Source organism: Rhea americana, unplaced genomic scaffold, assembly GCF_003343005.1.
Source record: "Rhea americana isolate MKP2758 unplaced genomic scaffold, rheAme1 scaffold_27, whole genome shotgun sequence".
NCBI lineage: Eukaryota > Metazoa > Chordata > Aves > Rheiformes > Rheidae > Rhea > Rhea americana.
The window spans coordinates 2624595-2643155 of NW_028186390.1; the positions used below are offsets into that span (position 1 = coordinate 2624595).

Here is an 18561-nt window from a genome sequence, read left to right on the forward strand (position 1 = left end):
ACTATAAAATATGAGTATTTCAGGCATTTTTGCTGCTTATGAAACACTAAGATCTTGGCTATTGCACAGTGTAAATTAAAGGCAGATTTAGCAAAAGGGAGATGAGATCAGTTTGTTGTTTTTTGGAGCAAATATCAAAATGTATTTGAATGATAAGATAAACAGACCAGGCTGCACAGCTGTTCTTCCGCAGTGACTAGCTGTCTTACTATGTGGCTTACACTAGTGAGAGCTTGGCCTGATTAACCATTAGCTTATGCTCAGTCTTTGCAGCTGCGGAGACTTATCCAAAACAAAATTGAGATAAGACTCTAAAAATATATTTTTAATTATCAGCGAGGTAGTGCTGGAAGAAGAAGATATCCCTCCTCGTAGCTGCAAGCTTTAGGAAATTTTTTAAAAGACTTAGCAGACTAAGATCACTGCTTTAGAATATTTTTCTCCGAATAAAATCTATGTCAGGCCTTTACATTACTGCTTCACTCTTTAACACTAGATAAATCTGCTTTCACAAACACAAACTTTACATAGTCTTAACTGGAAAGACAACTTAAAACATTTATTTCAGATGCTTTTTAAAAAAAAAATAATAAAAATAAAATAAAAAACCACACACATTGAGGTATGCCGTAGGAATTTAACTCAAAAATGACAGCAGAAACAGGGTGGTGGTAGGGTTTCTTTGCAACTTGTGAGTCACCGAGAGCCATAGTACAGACACCGCTCTGATGGGTACCAGATAATATATCACAAGTAGAAATGAACAACCTTTGGRTGAGGCAACCTCACCTGGGATACTCCATATGATTTTTGTAACCTATATTCAGGAAAAAATCATTCAGACTGGAACGTGAGAGAAAGGTAATCACGGATGTAAAGCAACGATTATATAAGAGAAGACTAAAACCAGTCTGATTGGTGCAGTCCAGGCTGAGAGGGGACAAAATTGATTTCTAACCATACATCCTGTAATAGCTGGACTGATTGATTCAAGGACATATGCATAAAGCACATAAAAAGAAATTTAGTATAGATTGGAAAAAGCAAATCTAGATCAGAAATTAAACTTCTTATCAGAACAGTGAGTTCTGGGCAGTCTTTCAGTGGGAATAGTTAGCACAAAATACTAGCTTTGACATGTGGTGTAATAAATGTAAGGGAGATCATGTGGAACAGTTGTCTCTGCTAGGAAGATCTAGAATCTGTGACTTGGAAAGTTGCTTCCTTTCCATATTTTGCACAGTATTTTTCATCCTCATTGCTCTTACATTCAGTTCACTTTCTTTTGCTATTATAACAACTAATAAACTACAAAACCAACTACTAGTTATGCACTGTATGTCTAACAGCACAAAATTAAAATATCTCTTTAAAARGGTAACTTTGGAATCGTTTTAAATTACATTGTTATTTTACATCTATTTCAGTCATCTCAGATAATGAGCAGTATATTAAAAGCTGTACCATTACAATGAAAATACCTTAGCATGTGTATATTTTCTGCAATGTTAGTACATATTTTCTCTACAAATTTACAAGTCATAAAAAATCCCTTCACTCACTTGAATATGGTTTAGTTGCTCATGACATATTAATGAATGTGACACTGAACAGTAAAATGCAGAATGTCACAAAAACAAAAGGCCAATARAATATAGAATGAAGATAAACATGTTTTGGTATATTACTGTTTTAAAATATATGCATCTTATTGAAAATGAGGAAATGTGCAACCAGAAAATGTTTAGTAATTTGTSTTCTTTGATGGAAGACTGGAAGAGATCTTAAAAAAGTTTCAGCATATGCTTCTTTATGCTGTTTTGCAGCTCAGCCACTCTGCCTATCACTTTCAAGTGCTTGTTGGAGAATAACCATGTGGACAGGAGGATTGCAAGGTTTGTGCTGCCGGTGGGAGCCACCATCAACATGGATGGGACCGCACTCTACGAAGCAGTGGCAGCCATCTTCATTGCACAAGTAAACAATTATGAGCTGGACTTTGGGCAGATTATTACTATCAGGTATAAACCTCAAGTTCCACATGTTGTGATTTGCTTCCCATGTCAAATTCTCAAGTCCTGTTCAGAGTTTGTCAGCCTCCAATGAAAGCTGGAGCCATAAGTATTTCTCCTAACTTGGGAGGGATCAGGCATTTGGTGAAAGACTTGGGGCAGCCAAAAAGCTGCATGATAGGGGTGTACCCAGATATACTGAGATACTATTCTCAGGGTAGGTTTTCATCAAGATGTTATATCATCCAGATTTTTTTTAAAAAGGCTGCTGTTAAAGCAGAAAACTTCATAAACAACTATGTTCTCAGTGGGTAGAGAATGCTATAGCTGCCTACTCCCTCCGTGAATGGTCTGTAATGGATCCAAAAGAACAAAAGATCCAGCTAAACAATTACTGCCAGAATAAGTTCACTGGCTGCCAAAGAATGCCTCAGGGACTGAAACCTGCAGGTTTCCAGCAGGGAACAAATGATTAGAAAAACATTCTTCATAGTCAGAGCCTTGTGCAACACATTTGAGACCTACTTACCTACCCACCCACTGACCTCACTGCTACTCCTTTTACATTGCTAGGCCTTGCACATCTTCTGCTATAGCTTAAAACCTTCTGACAAGAGGAACAGAGTCCTGAAACTAACCCCACGTGACAGCTGAGGTTTGCTGATGGCCATTTGGGGGAAATTGGCTAGTAGAAGTACCTATATGAACTCTTGCTTTAGGTTGTCTCTCCCTCTGAAAATCATTGGAATGACCATATGCTAAAAATTAGTTTTCTGTGACTTTGAATTTGGTAATGTTTTAAAATGTAGTCCCAAAATGTYGTCTAGACCATAAGCAGACATTACATACATCTTTCAAGTAGAGAATGGTGATTTCAAAAATATAAGCACAAGGAAGATGATGGTAAATAGAAAGAAGGTAAGTTCTAACTTTGTGTYACCAGAACTTAATTTTATCTATTTATTTTCATTGCCCATAATAAGTGTTAGTACATAAAAAACAGGCAGAAGGAAAGACAGTAGGAGGAAGATAAAAAGGAAGATCAAAAAAAAAAAAATCCGAGAAAGACTGAAAAAAACCCAAAGAAATAAAAACACTAGCTTACAAAAAAAGGAGGGAAATAGGAAAACACAGTAGATCTAGCACCTAAACATTTCAACATCTGAAGCCAAATTTTAACTACACTCTGAGGCCCGCACTTACCCCAGACCTTGAWACTTTAGAACATGGAGATATGAAATCCAAATATTCTCAGTACCAGGGTATTTTTGCCAGAGGGAAAAAATTGTTAGGAGGGGAAAAAAAATCAATCTACTTCGCTCATAGTTTGCAAAATCCAGATTGAGAGGCAAAGATCCTTTTCTCATCAACTGAACGTATTATATGAAGAAATATCTACATTAAAGTCAACATGCAATGGAATAGCAGGTGAGCTTACCTGTTCAATGTTAGTTAAACATTCCTGGTTTTGYTCCCAATTAAGTCATAAGACATTCTGGCCTGAAATGGCTTAGGAGGCAGAAACAGTCCTAATGGGCTAGTCAGTTTATAACTGATCCAAGAATATTTTAATACTCATTAAATTTAATTTTTATTCAAATACTGAGCTTCTGCCCCTTCCTTTCTATCTAAACTCTGCTTATTACAATGCTACTAGGGTGCTATACAGGCTAACTTTTCCAAAATTTATTTTTAAATCTTTCTTTYCTCCCATCATACCAACATACAAATGTATTTCTTTATTGCAGAAAAAGGTTCTAGTTATTCTAGTTATAAATACTGATGCTGCTATACTGATGCAGTGTACAGCTGTCAGCAAGGTACTGAATATGTCTCAGTTTCCACATGGGTGAATATTGTTACCGTTATTTTCCATCAAGGAAGRAGGATGAAACTTAACTGCTCACTAAGGGCTCTTGAATTCTGGACTGATTAATGTGGTGGATTATCAGTGTATATGCTTTATGTCGTCCTTTTACAATTGTCAGCATTCATTGTGGTTTTTTATCTTTCTGCTGGATGGCCTAGCTCTTAAAAGTGGATGGGAGGAAAAAAGCCAGATGGGAGGAAATTAATATATCCAGTCCCTTTTGCTCCTGGAAAAAGGAATGAAATCTCTCCCCTAAAAATAGCACAGATAAAAAAAAAAATTAAGCCCGCCAGGTCCACTCTTGCCCTGGCCTCCCATTCATTTCTGCTTGCCTTGCTGAAAAAAATGGTGTGAAGGTCAAGCAGAAATACTTCCCAGAAACTGAAGAGGTACTGTCACATTTATGCTTGCTTCATGTTTAGATCCAAGTATGCGAAGCCGCRTCCTGCACAAGAACTTCATTCACCCTTGGCCCAGGCTCTTTGGGACGGATTGGCACCAAAGGCCTTGGCTGCTGCCAGCAGCGCGCTCGCCTGGCGCAGGAGCTGCCGATGACAACCAGGCCATGCCTGCCGGGAGCCCTGCTGCCAAGGGTGAAGCTGGGATGAGTAGTGACGGCAGATTCATGGCAYGCAGCACTGCGGAGACTCTGGATGGTGCCACGACCCATGAGAAGCTGACATGGCTCAGAGGAGCCCACAGCCTTGCTGGCCCCTTTTCTCTTGACCAGTTATAAGCAATAACACAGAATTTTCTCACCAGAGCTGAGGCTGCAAGGGTGAGAGGGTGAGAACTGAGCACTAGGCAGATAGTTTGGTTTTTCCGTGCTCTCTAACCTGGCTTGAGTCCACCAAACCCTGACACTTCCCTGCAGTGGCTCATACAAGGATTCCGGCTCWGCAAAACGCCTGCAGAAACCTGGTGGTGTTTCTTTCAGAGGGGTCCAGCACATATTAAAGCCAATTCCTTTCCTTCTCTGTTAAAGTATCACAGCAACGGCTGCCAGCATCGGTGCCGCAGGTATCCCGCAGGCTGGCCTCGTGACRATGGTCATCGTCCTCACCTCGGTTGGGCTCCCCACAGATGACATCACGTTAATTATTGCTGTCGACTGGGCACTGTAAGTAACACTACACTTTTGAGGTGTGGCAATGTTGCTAAAAAGGCAAACGTTCTCCAGGGACGCTTATAAATATATATRTAACAGGCATGAGAAGTAATTATTTTGCTTGAAACACCACTAATCTGGCCTGAGATGAAATATTTTTTCCAAGGGGGTTCTCTACTGTAGAAGTAGCAGGCAAATGACAGAGAATCTAGATGAGACTTCATCAACATGACCAACAAGGAAAGGCTGCAGGAACAGAGTTTTAGTTCAAGGCCAGAGCAGGATGAAAGAGGTCACCTCTGCAGTTTTAAAATATATATAAGATTGTTCTAAAGAGATACCTGTCACTCATGAAAACAGCCACCTTAAAAATCATAAGTGGTTTATTTGGAGTTTCATCTTGTTATGTAAATGTCCAAAAGCYATATGAACAGTTTTGAACTCCTGAACAGGAACATAAAAAGCAAAATAGTGGTACCACCTCACTAGCATTTCTAATGACTGATGATACCATTTTATATAAAGCTGTATTCAACTTTTTCTTAACTCATCTGTTTGGTGTTCACATTCAGGCTCAGTAATATGCTGTTGCATCAGTTAAKCTGATAAGGGGAAGGCGATGTATGTAGCCACATTGAAATTTATTTAAGGGTCCAAAATTTCCATTTCTTATTTAATCTAAATAAAATACAATTATTTTTTCATTACTCATCTTAATACAGTAGAGTTTYATTACATCCATTTTCTGGGTGAAATGTTATTACCACTTTATTCTATTTTGTATTTTATGCAATTTTAAACCACAGAATTTTTCTACAGAGTATTGGGAGAAGGATTTTTTTTACTTTCATATTCTGGGTAATAGAATACTATTTTTATTATTAATAGGAGTCATGAGAGTTGTGTTGCATGCATTTTTAAGATTTTTATTTTAGGGCTATCAGAGAGATTCTTCTGTGAAGTACGAATAATATTTGTGGTGGGAAGGGCAGTTCAGGTTTTAATAAAGCAGTCCTTCTAATTCTAGTCACTGAAGTACAATAGTTAACAAACACAACAAAGCCAAAATGTTTTAAGCTGTATTACAAAAGTCTTTTCCTCTCTATATCTCTCAGTTTTCACCCAGCTCTTGCAACATCAGTATTTCATTGTTTTTCCAGTAAGTCTTCCAGCATATATGGGAATTATATTTCTGTTTGTTTTGCAAAACTTTCAGAAGAACAAACAAAAGCTCACTCAAGTTATATTTACAGAGGGTATTAAAAAGTGACCAAGGAATGCACCTAGCTTTTAGTCTTTCACAGATGACCTTTCATACAAAAAAAAACCTTATTTCTGTATTACGGAACTTGGTGGTTTCATGAGCCTGCAGATGCAAAATGCCAACGTGGTTGACATGATGAATATTTCCAGTATTAGATTTGGAAGTACTGGAGCATGACGAATGCTTAAAGAAGGTTGCTTAGGTGATCTCACAAGACTGAAATATCTACTATGATGCACCGCAGGTATTGCAGCTCATTTAGCTAGCCATAACATGTACATGAATGTCATACCTTTATCTGGTGCCTAAACATGAAAGAAAAAACTCAGAACATTTTTCAGCCAACTTATTAAATATGAGGTAAAAGTTTTGCATCTTTAATATCATCTAAAGCTAAAATACCGTGGCAACACCTGGTACAGGTGTTTGCAGTGAAGTAAGGGCCACTAGCAGCAGGTTGTCCTTTTAATGGAGAAACACCGATGATGTGCAGTGTGCTTCTACTCATAGGTAAGGCAACCTGCTCTGTACAAACATAGACCATAACTGGCCAAAGAACATGCCAAGCAATCTCGTTTGCTCAAGAGTTTCARCATGGTGCTCTATCTCCTCAGAAAAACTCTGTCTTCAGAACAGCTCCTAGGCAGAGCCCAGACCAAGCATCAAACTCTGGAGCTGTGTTCGTGCAGCTTCTTCCCCAACACAACAATCCAAAATTAACAATCCAGTATATTTTTTCCAAAAATCAACATCTGATGATCAATTCAGGGAAAAMAACAACAACAACAACAACAACAACAAATGAAGTCTGTGTGTAACATGATCATCTACCAATATGCACTATAACAGTATTTGTCCCTACCTCACCTGTGGGAATCTTCCTCAAGACAAAGCCCCAAATCAGAACAGCAGGGATTAGAAAAGTGGATTCAGCAAGCAAGTGTAGAATGGGGTCCTAGATCCAGCAAATATGTCTAGGTCTATCAAATATTATCAATGAAGTTACTTGCAATTACATGTACAATTTGGATATCTGCATGCAAAGAACTATTAGTGCAGAAACTGTCCATGCTAATTAGGAATGCAATTGCATCAATRTTTGCATGTATAGAATACATGCCTGAAATATATGAGGAAAAAGAAATCAGCCTACAGTTTAAATTTTGTTCTATAATAAGGTACATGATCTGAAGTCTGAGCATTGTTGATGTTGGATTGTCAGTCCTTTTAATGAGCCAAACATCTGGAGATTTTTGAATCTCAGTTTTATAACCCACATTTATAAATTAAGTTACCCATAGGACACAGTCTTCAGAAGTGTATGTTTTCCTTGGAAGGGACTTATACTATTTCAGACTTACAAGTTCTATAATCTATTGAAACCTCWCCAATTTTAATTAATAGATTACAAGCAGTTTTAAGTGTAACACCAATCTATGACAACCACTAACTTTTGTGGATTTACAGTCAGTTTTGTAGATTTATTTTTTTTTAAATGGTGGTGGGTAGAGGACTCAWACAGGGCAGAACTGGTCCCTTATGAACAAATGAATCAGTGAAACTGRTTATATATGAAGTACTGTCAAATATACACAGCTAAATTGGAACAAAAATGTAATTGAAAATGGAAAACCTTTTAGAGACACTGGTAGCCATAACAAACAAAGCTTTTTCAGAAATGAACATAATTTAGATATGGTCATGCCTGCATAGTTTGTAAGTGTAGAGATTCAGCAATCTTCTGAAAAGCTGTAAATTGTATTCTGCAATTTACAGCAAGTCTTTTTAACTAGCACTTTTGTTGCTGAAATTGTACTACTGGATCCTTAATAGCTAATTCGAGGAACTGTTATACTGGCTGCCCTGTACTTTTGAGTCAAGACATTTGCAACAACAGCCTTAGTGGTGGACCTTAACACACAAACCTCAGGTGCAAATGCGATCTTGATCTGCTGTGACAAACATCTGAAGCRCTGAATCGGTTTGCACTTGTAGGGAGGCATAGCTGCTCCACTTAACTCTGCTACAAATTGAGCTATGGGGCAGCACAGGGCACAGAGCATGCAACAGGCTGAAATCCCAACTAGGCAGCTAAGTAACTGGGGGCTTTCCCATGCCATATGCCTTACTTCCATTTCTAAACTAGCCAGCTCATTAAAATACAGCTAAAATGGCTTTCAGCTATAAATAATACAGTGGTGCAGGTGTGGGCAGGTGCTGCAAGAGCCAGTTACTAACCAGCACGGTTTCATTTGCCAGAGACAGGTTTAGAACGATGATCAACGTCCTGGGAGATGCCCTGGCAGCTGGGATCATGGCCCACATCTGCCGGAAAGAGTTCATCAAGGACGGTGACGAGGTAACAGTGCCACAGCCTCGGTGTGCTAGTGTGAGCCCTATCGCGGCAAAGAACCCACGAGCTCTTGGCCTCCTGCATTTGTTGCATCTGGTTTGTAAAAGGTGCTTGAGACGCAGGACAGAACTGGGCGACGCGCTGCCTAGCCAGGTGTGCTAGAGGGGTCTTTTTCCAGGAAGTCATGCAAAAASCCACTCAGATTCAAGCCTCTCTATTGTTTTAGGAACCTGATGCAAAWGTCTCATGCATGGAGCCATTTAGCATGGAGCCATGTAGTCACATGCTCATACGGCCAAGGGGAGGCTGAGGCCCAGGGAGCAGCGCTGCCTCTGGCCCTGTTCTGGCGTCTGCCAGGCAGCTGCATCTGACGGACTGGGAACGGCCACACAGTCCTGCAAATGCATGAGGTGCCGGAATAGCGAGTCCTGCAGTCAGCAGCCAAGCTCCAACAGGCCTGTACGGGGTCCTGCTTCTGAAACATGACCGACAACATTGCAGGGTAGCAAATGTCCTCGAGCATTTGCATGTGCAGGGGGAGGTAAAGGTATCTACCTGTAAGTTTGTTCATGTATAAGCTCACAACAAAAGCAGCTACCCGGGGCATTTCAGGCTGTTACTTTAGCATAATTTGAAGCCACTAGTGCAATAATTTCATACAGAAAAGGGCCTTCCCAGAGACTAATCTCCACAAGGCATGCTTTACTCCTTTGTGTTACCTAGTAAACTACTCGGTATGATAGCAAAGTTTTACTTCTGTTATTATTTCTCCCATTTTACAGCCAGTCTTTCTGGTAAATCCCAGTCTCATGCCTTCCTGRAATATCCATTTAAAACTCCAACTCTTTCAAGTTTTATATAGAAAGACAGACTCTGAGGTACTCAGCACCTGCAATAATTACTAATGATAGGGTTAGGCCTGAATACATTGACTACATATATAGCCAATTACAAAAACGTGAATCTACAACCTAATGGCAAGGTATGGCATCGGTTACAAAGCCCGAAGCGTAGCCTGGCTTCCTGCAAACACAGGCCTCCCAACGTTTTATTGCTGCATTTAGAACTCAGTCCTGGAGCTGAGTATTCAGATTTCAGCAGATTTTCACTCAAGAAGAAATGCTTCAAGACTGTAAAATCCCTCCTAAGGGATTATTCMGTCATCTGTGATGAGATTTTTTTTCTTTGCATCATGTTCAATAATTGTATTAAAATATACAATTAGTCTGCCATGCATTTTGGCTGCATAATTGATGGAGTTAGTAATGTATACCCAAAGGCCAAATTTTCTCAGCTGCAAGTTCACCTCTTCTCTCTGCCAGTATTTACATCTTATTTTCCCCAGCAAAACATCTGGTTTGACTTAAAGGGCACTTCAATATGTAACTTATGAATCAGTCAATAAATTCCTCTTTATTTCTTTTGAAGTAGCACAAGCTGCAAAGACAGGTGTTAGCTCATTATGTTAGAAGAAAGGCAGAAGGTGTCATCAGATGACTAACTGGTCTATGTAATGGTGCTCAAAAGCAAGCACTGCCCAAAGCTCAGCATATGGCTATTAAGAGTCCATATCGATTAAACTTGGTCCAGAAATTCTGGTCTTTATTTACACTACTTATATCACTTTAATGATGCAAACAGTTATTACTGTGGGTGTAAGTCATATTACAGTTGTGACAGAATTTATTTTTAGAGACCTCGAGTCTCTTTCACTTCACCCAGATGGTACAAAGATGCCTCAGTCTACATGAGAAACAGGTCCTGGCAGTCTATGGAAGCCCTAGATAATCCTGGCGAATGTAAAGCAGAGCACGAGCTTTCAAAGTAAAGATTTCTTTCCTGTGGTCTACAGCGAACAGTGGCAGTATTCCAAATCTTAATGCTCTTCACGCAGGTGCCATTGATCTGTGAGTCTAAGCCTCTCAACATCCAGCAGATTGTGGCTTGCCAGCGAAACGGCTGTGTGAAGACCATGAATGAATCTCAAGGACCGGAAACAGGAAAAGCGTTTCAGCACCACGTACCTGTACAGGTGGAGCAGGAAGAGAGTCCAGTGGAGAATCACGCAAAGAAATCCAACASTAAGGACCACTGCACTATTGAAATAAATGAACTGGAAACAAATGTGTAACTGCTGCACTCGGTATCTCATACCCAGTGTCCTGATACCCAGTCTCTACCTCACAGCTGGAAGAGAGACTCTTTGCCTTGAACAGAAAAACGTGGAATTATAGCCACTCTGCTTGTACTGGAGCTAGACGACCAGCTGTGAACGTCGGGAAAGGCACACGGTTTGCGAGAGACAGGGGCTTCTTTAGGTGGAAGATTTTAAAACTGAGAAATTAACTAATGGACAACTTCTCTTTTACCTTTGCACAAACTCATTTGACTCCAAGCAGTATTTGACACTTCTTTTGCTTTTTTTATTTTTTTTTATTTGACCCTTTTTGATTTTCTAAAAAAGCCTTTTTTTAGAAAGCCTTTTTGTGAATCTCAGTAATTATGAACACAGTATTTAAATAGATTTTCCGCTATGTGAAAACATTTCACCAAAATGGCTGAATATGCTAGTTTTGTCTAACAKTTGCTAAATAAAGAGCTCGTGCTTAGCTTTAGAAGAGCAGTAAGAAAAATCACACTGATTTCCTGATCTCAAGGTTTTATATGTATTACTAAGTAACACTTCAAAYGGAGGGGAAGCAAAATACTCATTTTTGCAAGAAAACACCTTAAGTTAATTCTGATGGGCAGCCTTCAGAGACAGGCACTTATGTGTGATTTGTAAYACAGAATTCCTAGGCCATTGCAGAGCACAGTTTGCCTTCCAAGTGCCAGATTTATTAACCTTTTTTTTAACCTAATTCTTCAGTAGAGTCAGTACCATGTGCACGTAGTGGCAGAGGCAATGTTAACCCTAATCCATGAGCACTGGTGCTAACATGTCCTCTCTTGTAATCCGTAGGCTGTTGTACTGTAAATATGTATAAACTCAAAGCTCACGCTCTTGAACCATATGCTTCATCCTAAAGGCAGACTGATCACAAACTGGAAGCTAAGGCTGATGAGTAATATTTGGGTTTTGTGGGGAGTTTGCTGTGGAAACTAGCCCATTTTTCATACTGAATTATTTTTCATAATTCAGTATATTGAAATTACTTTCGTTCAACCATCTGCTGAATCTTTGAGTTACAATAACATCTGCTGAGTTCATTTCCAATGTCTGTGCTAAAGAACATTTTTAATAAACCTGCCATTGCAAAAACAGGCTGTCTGCACACTTCTACTATTAGTGTTGTCTTACTGCTCTACCCAGAAGGATAATGGAAGTGAGGAGAACTTTTCAAAAGCCAGAGGTTGATACACAGACTGCATACTAGTTCATGCCAGCTATATTTAGCTACTTGTGGCGTATCAGTTCCAGATAACACCTAGCTGGTGCTACAATACGTTGCTCCCGTAGAAAAAAAACACCCCAGACAAAAAAGACCCCTGCTTTCAGGATGATCCTGTGCACACAGCTGCTCCGCACCCACCAGTACCGCTCCCATCAGTAAAGCGCAAGGAGGGCTGATGTATGCTGACACGTTTCCCATCTAGGACACTGTATCTGAAAACCCAGAAATCATCTCCAGAACAAGTTTTTCAAAAAGCATCTTTTTCCTCATGGAACCTTGACATAGATTCTTCTTTTTTTGCTCCACAATGTAGCAACAACAAACACTGACACCTAAGCTGACACTTCCTGCAAAAATTTTGAGGAATAGCAGCTTAGTGGTATCTCAAAAGGTCTAAGTCAAATCCAGTGCTAAGAAATTATTCAACTTCTGCAAGGYGAGCTTCATGAGATAGAACACCAAAGTGCAGAGGAAGAAGCCAGCTGTGCTACACAAGACCTACACAACAATGAACAACACAGAGTTTTGCCCTTTAAGCTCTCTCAGATTGGCAGGTGGGGAATGGAGAAGTCTCACAGGTAATGACACATTTTAATAGAGTCAACAAGCAGGAAGGATATTTTAAATTTAACCTTCTGCATCCAAACCCTATTCATAGTCTGCTGAAATGCATTATTTTTTCACATTACATTGTTGGCAGCTTTTATACCAGCATGTGCCTCCCATTCACCCTAAAAATTACACCAGCTGTAACTGACCATTACCTTGGTGAGACGCTGCAGTTGCTTGGAGCTACTGTTTGATGTCACGCATTTGATAATACACCCTCTTTTCCGAGCAGGTTTATTTTCCATCAGTCCTGTCTAGGGCCTTACACCAAAGCTGCAGCTGAATGCGAAGCAGGTAAGAGGAAGGCAGTGGGCCAGTTTCTCACCTGATCTTTATCATTTGCAGTATCAAATGCTGCTAACTAGAGGATTACAGCACTTCAGTCCCTCGTTCTGGAAAACACACCTTGCTTGGCACAGCATGACCTCGACAGGAGCTGCTGACTGCTACTACAGTCACTCTGCACTAAGAACCCCAGACCCCCCTTGGGAAAGGAAACACTGAGGTTACAGAAATGCCCGCCGTGAGATTTTCCCCAAGTTAGCTGTTTGTTCGGTCCCACAGTGCTTGCTGTCAAGCAGCTTGACACACGGTGCAGTTAGGCTAGCGGCAGGTTACCTCGCACATTTGCATGTATGAATCTGTTCATGTTTTTCCAGCTCTGCATCGCATGTTTATCCAGCTAAAATAATGAAGCAGCCACCTGTATGTTACGGTTCAAATTCTGTATTGGTAAATATGTTTCTTTTACTTTCAGTGCACAAAAGCAAGCATCTGAGCCTTATATTCTCCAAACACTTACACAAAAATCAATCACTAATTACAACAGCTTGAATGGAAAGTATATGTGGAGAGAAAACATTTCTTAACTGGTAATATTCAGTAGTACTTTGAAGTTGCCTTTAAATTTAGGCAATTAAGGTAAACCTAAGAGTCACAAGCAGAGAGTGTTGAGTGGGAAGAGGAGGAGGTTAAGAGGGAGCGTATACTATACAATGGCAGAAATAATATGGGAAATAACCTGAGTTAGTAAGTGCTTATCAGAGACTCTAGGTTTATGCTAGTTATTTTACACCACTGTTGTGGCATAAAACATAATCAAAGCCATTTAAAACAGGCTCTTAAGGATTTTGCCAATGCCAAGGAAGGTTTGAAGCACTGAGCAGCTGTAACAGATCCTTGTGCAAGAACCAGAACTGGGGGAAGGGAACACTGACGCATCCCACTGCCAAGGAAACACCTAAGAGCTTTTGATGGCCAACCTAACATACACGAGCTTATGGAACTAATGCAATTACTCATACTCTCAGCTACTCTTAATTGATGTCACTTAATTGCAGCTCAGCTTATTTGTATTTCCTATCTATCCCAAATACAAATAAGATGACCTAAATAATTAGCTGAAATATAAAGTCCTACAAAAAGACTCTCTCCATGCTATACAAGCAATTCGATTTTAGAAAATGCAGCAATGCTGTAATACTACCATCTGATGAGCTCTCTTTTTCAATTCTACAAACATTAACATTAATTTTAGTCCCTTTTAACAACAGCAGAACTGCCAGCCAGCCAGATGGATAGCTTTAAAACAACCTCTGACTTTTCTACTTTCCATAAAAACAGGGTAATTAGTAACAGAAAGTGATTGATGTGAGCAAGCAAAATGTGTAACCTGAGAACTGAACTGAATCTGAAAAACTCTGACGGCCTTTGATCTTGCACATGCTAAGTACTCCTGTGGCTAAGTCTCCACTGAAAGCCAGGTGCATTTTTACTTCAAGACGGCTATTTTGCATTACAGCCACTGTGGCAATGAAGAATGGGGTGTTTTCCCCTCCTGGCACGAAACTGGCTGAGATCAGGCTCACAGCCCTCCAGCTGAGGACTGAATATAGCGTAGATTTTTCCACAAGGATGCTACTGCTACCTAGCTTGCCGTGGTGGAGCACGTCTTTTTGCAATATTAACAGTTGGAAAAAAAAATCTGACTTTAGACCATCCAAAAAAGAGGCCACAGAACAAATTTAATTCCTCCATTCATCAAGGATGAGTTGTAAACAACTACAGGTTAAATTTCTCCCTTTAGCTTATGATTTCACAAACAGTTAAGGAGACACTGTGTGCTCAGAATTACATTCTCCACTAACTGCTTTGAGCATACTGATTGATAGCTCTGAATGTGTAAGAGAGTTTGACCTACATAACCTAAAATGGAAGAGATCACTGAACAGGAAGGCTGGTCCTGCGCTAGTTCAGTCCAGTATTTGCTTCTCTGACTTCCCATGTGATCGGGGCAAGTGAACACAAGAATGAAGGATTAGAGTCGAACCTCTCCTGTCCTTGCTGGCTGGAAGGTGAGAAGGTACCAAGAGCTGGGAGCTGCAGGCATGGAGCAAGCCAGGCCTCTCCTCGCACAGCCACGGCTAAGGAGAAAGCGGGTGGGTTTGCAGGTATCTGCAGGTGGCTCTGTCATCACCCCCTTACAGCTATTTCTTGGGCCGCCTCTCACTCACAGAAGACTACAGGAATAGATTATGCATTTAACTCTTTTCCTTCTCGTCTTTGTGGTAGGACGAAACTTGCCTGTATTCTTACAGAGTTTCTGGTGGCAAAGCGTACTGCCCTGCCTCCCAAACTGGCCCAGAGGCACGAGCCCTGCACAACAACAAGCGCTGTCGCTGAAGCGTTTTGATTAAAAACCGTACGAAAACCTAGACTTCCCCTGCCACTGGGAACTACAGATGTGCTCACGACTGATCCGTTTTGCATTTCAGGTACCACCAGGAGAGTTTTTCCTCTGTAAGGTTCAGAGTTCTGCAGCTGCTTCTTTAAAAGCAGTTTTCTTTCATCAGAAACAGGTATCTGCATTTCATTTAGGAATGAAATGCATGTTTCTATGAGTCTGCACACAAATACTAACTGAAAGCCAGAATCTAACCCATCACATGAAACGTACTGTCGTTAATTGTTGCGTTTGAACTTTCCTAATAAGGATATAATCTCTCTAACTCCCCCCCCCCCTCAAAGAAGGGTATTTTAATAGGATGGAAAAAGAAGTGGGAACAAAATAAGTGTTTTATGTTCAGTGACATACCACATTACATCTGCTGCAAATAGTGTATGGGCTAGATGGCAAAACCAAAAGAAAAAAAAAAAAAACTTGACCTTGAGATGTTTCATTATGATTTCACTGCTTCTAGTGGTTTTATTGGGTTTTACCACRAGGCTATTAAAAACATGTGGAAATCACACAGAACTAAGTCAAACTAAATATTTTCAACTCTGATCTTCCATCTTCTTTTCCATTTAAATACTTTAAAAAGTTATTTTGCTTTTCATGGATTTTCTTGCAAACAAACTCCAAGTGCAGAGCTTTGTACAGTCCATAGTTTTTTGATAGTTTACTCAGTAAAAGGATTCTTGCTGTTTTGGCATAAATAGTCCAATCTTCTCTCTCTCTCTCTTTAATAGTATAAAGCATTTCTCCTATATGAAATCCTTCCTAACTAAATGTGTGGGGAGAAAGGAGTCAAAACRGACAGGAGGTTTTGCATCCAGAATTGTGGATGGATGTAGCTCTGTACTTTTTCACACTGTACCTTTTGCTCAGATAATCTGCAGTTCTCCAGAAGGAATTGCACGCAGGGTATTGGAAGATTATCAGCATCCTGGAGGTTTTCGTCCTACCCTCCCTGCAAGGTGAGAACTTTCTCCCCAAGGGAGAACTCTCCTCTCTTYAGCACATCCGTAAAATGTTTTGGGTTTTATCCTACTGGTGCAGTTGAGTTTAATAGCCCTGGACAAACAAGAGGAGGAGTCTGGAGTACTATATAAATAATTAATTTTAACACCATAGAAAAGAAAGATCTTAGGTAAAGAATTTTTAATCTTGGGCTGTCAACAAATATGTAATTGTRTCTTAAGCAATAGAAGCATGAGACTCATATCCACTCCTTGTCTGCAACTAGAGCTGAGAATATAGTAAATCAATTGGAATTTTTGATCAAAACCAACATTCCTGACAGCATCATAATCACATGCTAAAACCAGATTCTGGAATTACCGTCGGGAAAACTCAGGGAGTCTGTACAGTTGTTCACTAAAACTGTGTTAGCCTGTTTCAAACCCRCTTGAGGAAGGGCTTCGTTCCTGATAGACTGTTTAATGACCTTGGACGCTACCGAAGAATTTTTGTGGGAACACTTCAYAAAGCCGATTATTAGAACACATTTATTACCCACGGCCTCCGCGTGCATCTCACCGCTGGCGGTCTTCGTGATGGTATGATTCAGAGCTGCAGGGCACACCAAGATTTTCCTCATTAAAGGCAACCGAGTTCTGCAGGGAATTCACTCGCTGCTCTCGCATTAGCAACGGAAGAAAGCAGTGACAGCGACCTCCACGAGTGAGTCCCATTGGAAAAGAAATGCCTGGAATAAACAAGGATAAATTCATATTATACAAACCCTAAATATGTTTACGTTTTTGGGATGCCTATTCCCAGACCCAGTGAAAAAGGCTCACTGATATCACAGTATAGAGGGAGAGCAATTAACAGGCCGYGAGGCTTTGCACCCTAGCTAATATTCAGGCTGCTCTCTGCTTACGCACCACTCCTGGACCACGGTCCCGCCRTACGGAGATCGCCTCAAAAATGAGTGAATCCTGGGAGTTTTCCAGGAGACTGCTTCCCCTCAGAAACATTATCTGCAAATTATTATGTAAAAATATTATTGCAAAGTTTTACTCTTTTGGAAGCAAAATCGATAAAAATATCTCGTAAACTTGAGGTAAACCAAGCTCTTGCCCAGCGTCAGGAACCGCCTCGCAAGCGAGCGAGCCCGAAGCTCCGCCGCCGCCTCTGCAGCGGGCCGCAGCCACGACGGGCCCGTGAAGAAGAGCYGGCTGTGGCTCTCCTCCGCAGCGGGGCGGACACCGTTTGCTCCCTGACCTTGAAGCTTAGCTAGCAAAGCTGCTCTCGGGGCACCCCCCGACGGGGCCGCCTCGCTCTCCRCCCCGAGCCGCCGAGGCCAGGCCCAGCAGGCCTCAGACCTTGGGGGGAAATGCAAAAATGCAATTATCCTGCATCATTTTTTTTCCACAAGCTCCCAAATACCAAGTCGCCGTGGACGATGCGTGGACGGGGTGCCTGGGGCGGTGGCAGGGCGCCAGTGCTCGGGGTGCCCTCCCAAAGGGTTCAGAGCTAACCCTTGAATAAAAGCTGCTTTTGGCACCCACTGAGTCCTTCACAGTTCAGGTGCCGCATCTGCGCCCTTGTTGTAGTGAAACACTGTATCTGAGCTCAAAAAAAATCCCCCCTTTTCCCTCTTTCGTGCAGTATTTGCTGTGTTGAGGAAGCATGGCCTTTGAAGAAAAACACCAAACAAGCTCTGATCTCAGTTTGCATGAATACCAAACATGTGCAAATGCAATAGAGATAAAATAGCCAACTGCTCTTTTGGACCTGAAGTTTTCACTATCCATACGTATACCGAAGTATTAGGAGCTTTCTCTTCTTTTCCCCAAATCTGAGCAATTCACAGGAAGAAAGTTAAAYGCAAACGATGGCTCTGTTGTCTCTTACTGGCCCACTTCTGTGGTCTCGGGAGCAGCCAACTTCCCAYGTCTCCTCACTTTAAAGGGAATAAAGAAAGAAGCCCCTGTCCCAGGGCCCCGCTCCACGGGGCGCACAGGCACCGTCACCTCTCGCGGAGCCTCTTTAGCCCTGCAGCAGACCCTGGCAGTTCGGGTTGACCGTCCAGTTTGCCTAGGCATTAATGATACCAGGTAAATGAGGAAGCCTCAAGCCTATGGTTCTCCTTCATCATCCTCTTACAGGATGATCAAAAGACGGGTGGTTCTGAGGCTTTTATTTGGGGTGGGATGGCATGTCTCTTTTTTCACTGGGAGCCATTCCCTTTAAAGGACAGATTCAGAGTGCAGGTATTTT

At 41.0% G+C, this 18561-nt stretch overlaps 1 protein-coding gene across 2 annotated transcripts in view; it reads left to right on the forward strand.

Annotated features, from left to right (window-relative positions):
• SLC1A7 (solute carrier family 1 member 7) overlaps positions 1 to 10757 on the forward strand; it is a 52570-nt gene extending 41813 nt beyond the window's left edge. Inside the window, exons 8-11 of one of the 2 annotated variants that reach the window (XM_085308016.1) lie at positions 1827 to 2021; positions 4868 to 5002; positions 8514 to 8613; positions 10502 to 10757. In XM_085308016.1, the coding sequence (XP_085164142.1) occupies positions 1827 to 2021; positions 4868 to 5002; positions 8514 to 8613; positions 10502 to 10738 (667 nt within the window). In that variant the 3' untranslated portion in view covers positions 10739 to 10757. Of the gene's footprint in view, positions 1 to 1826; positions 2022 to 4867; positions 5003 to 8513; positions 8620 to 10501 lie in introns of both variants that reach the window. The other variant, XM_085308018.1, reaches the window with a different exon arrangement.
• The last annotated feature ends 7804 nt before the right edge of the window (positions 10758 to 18561 follow it).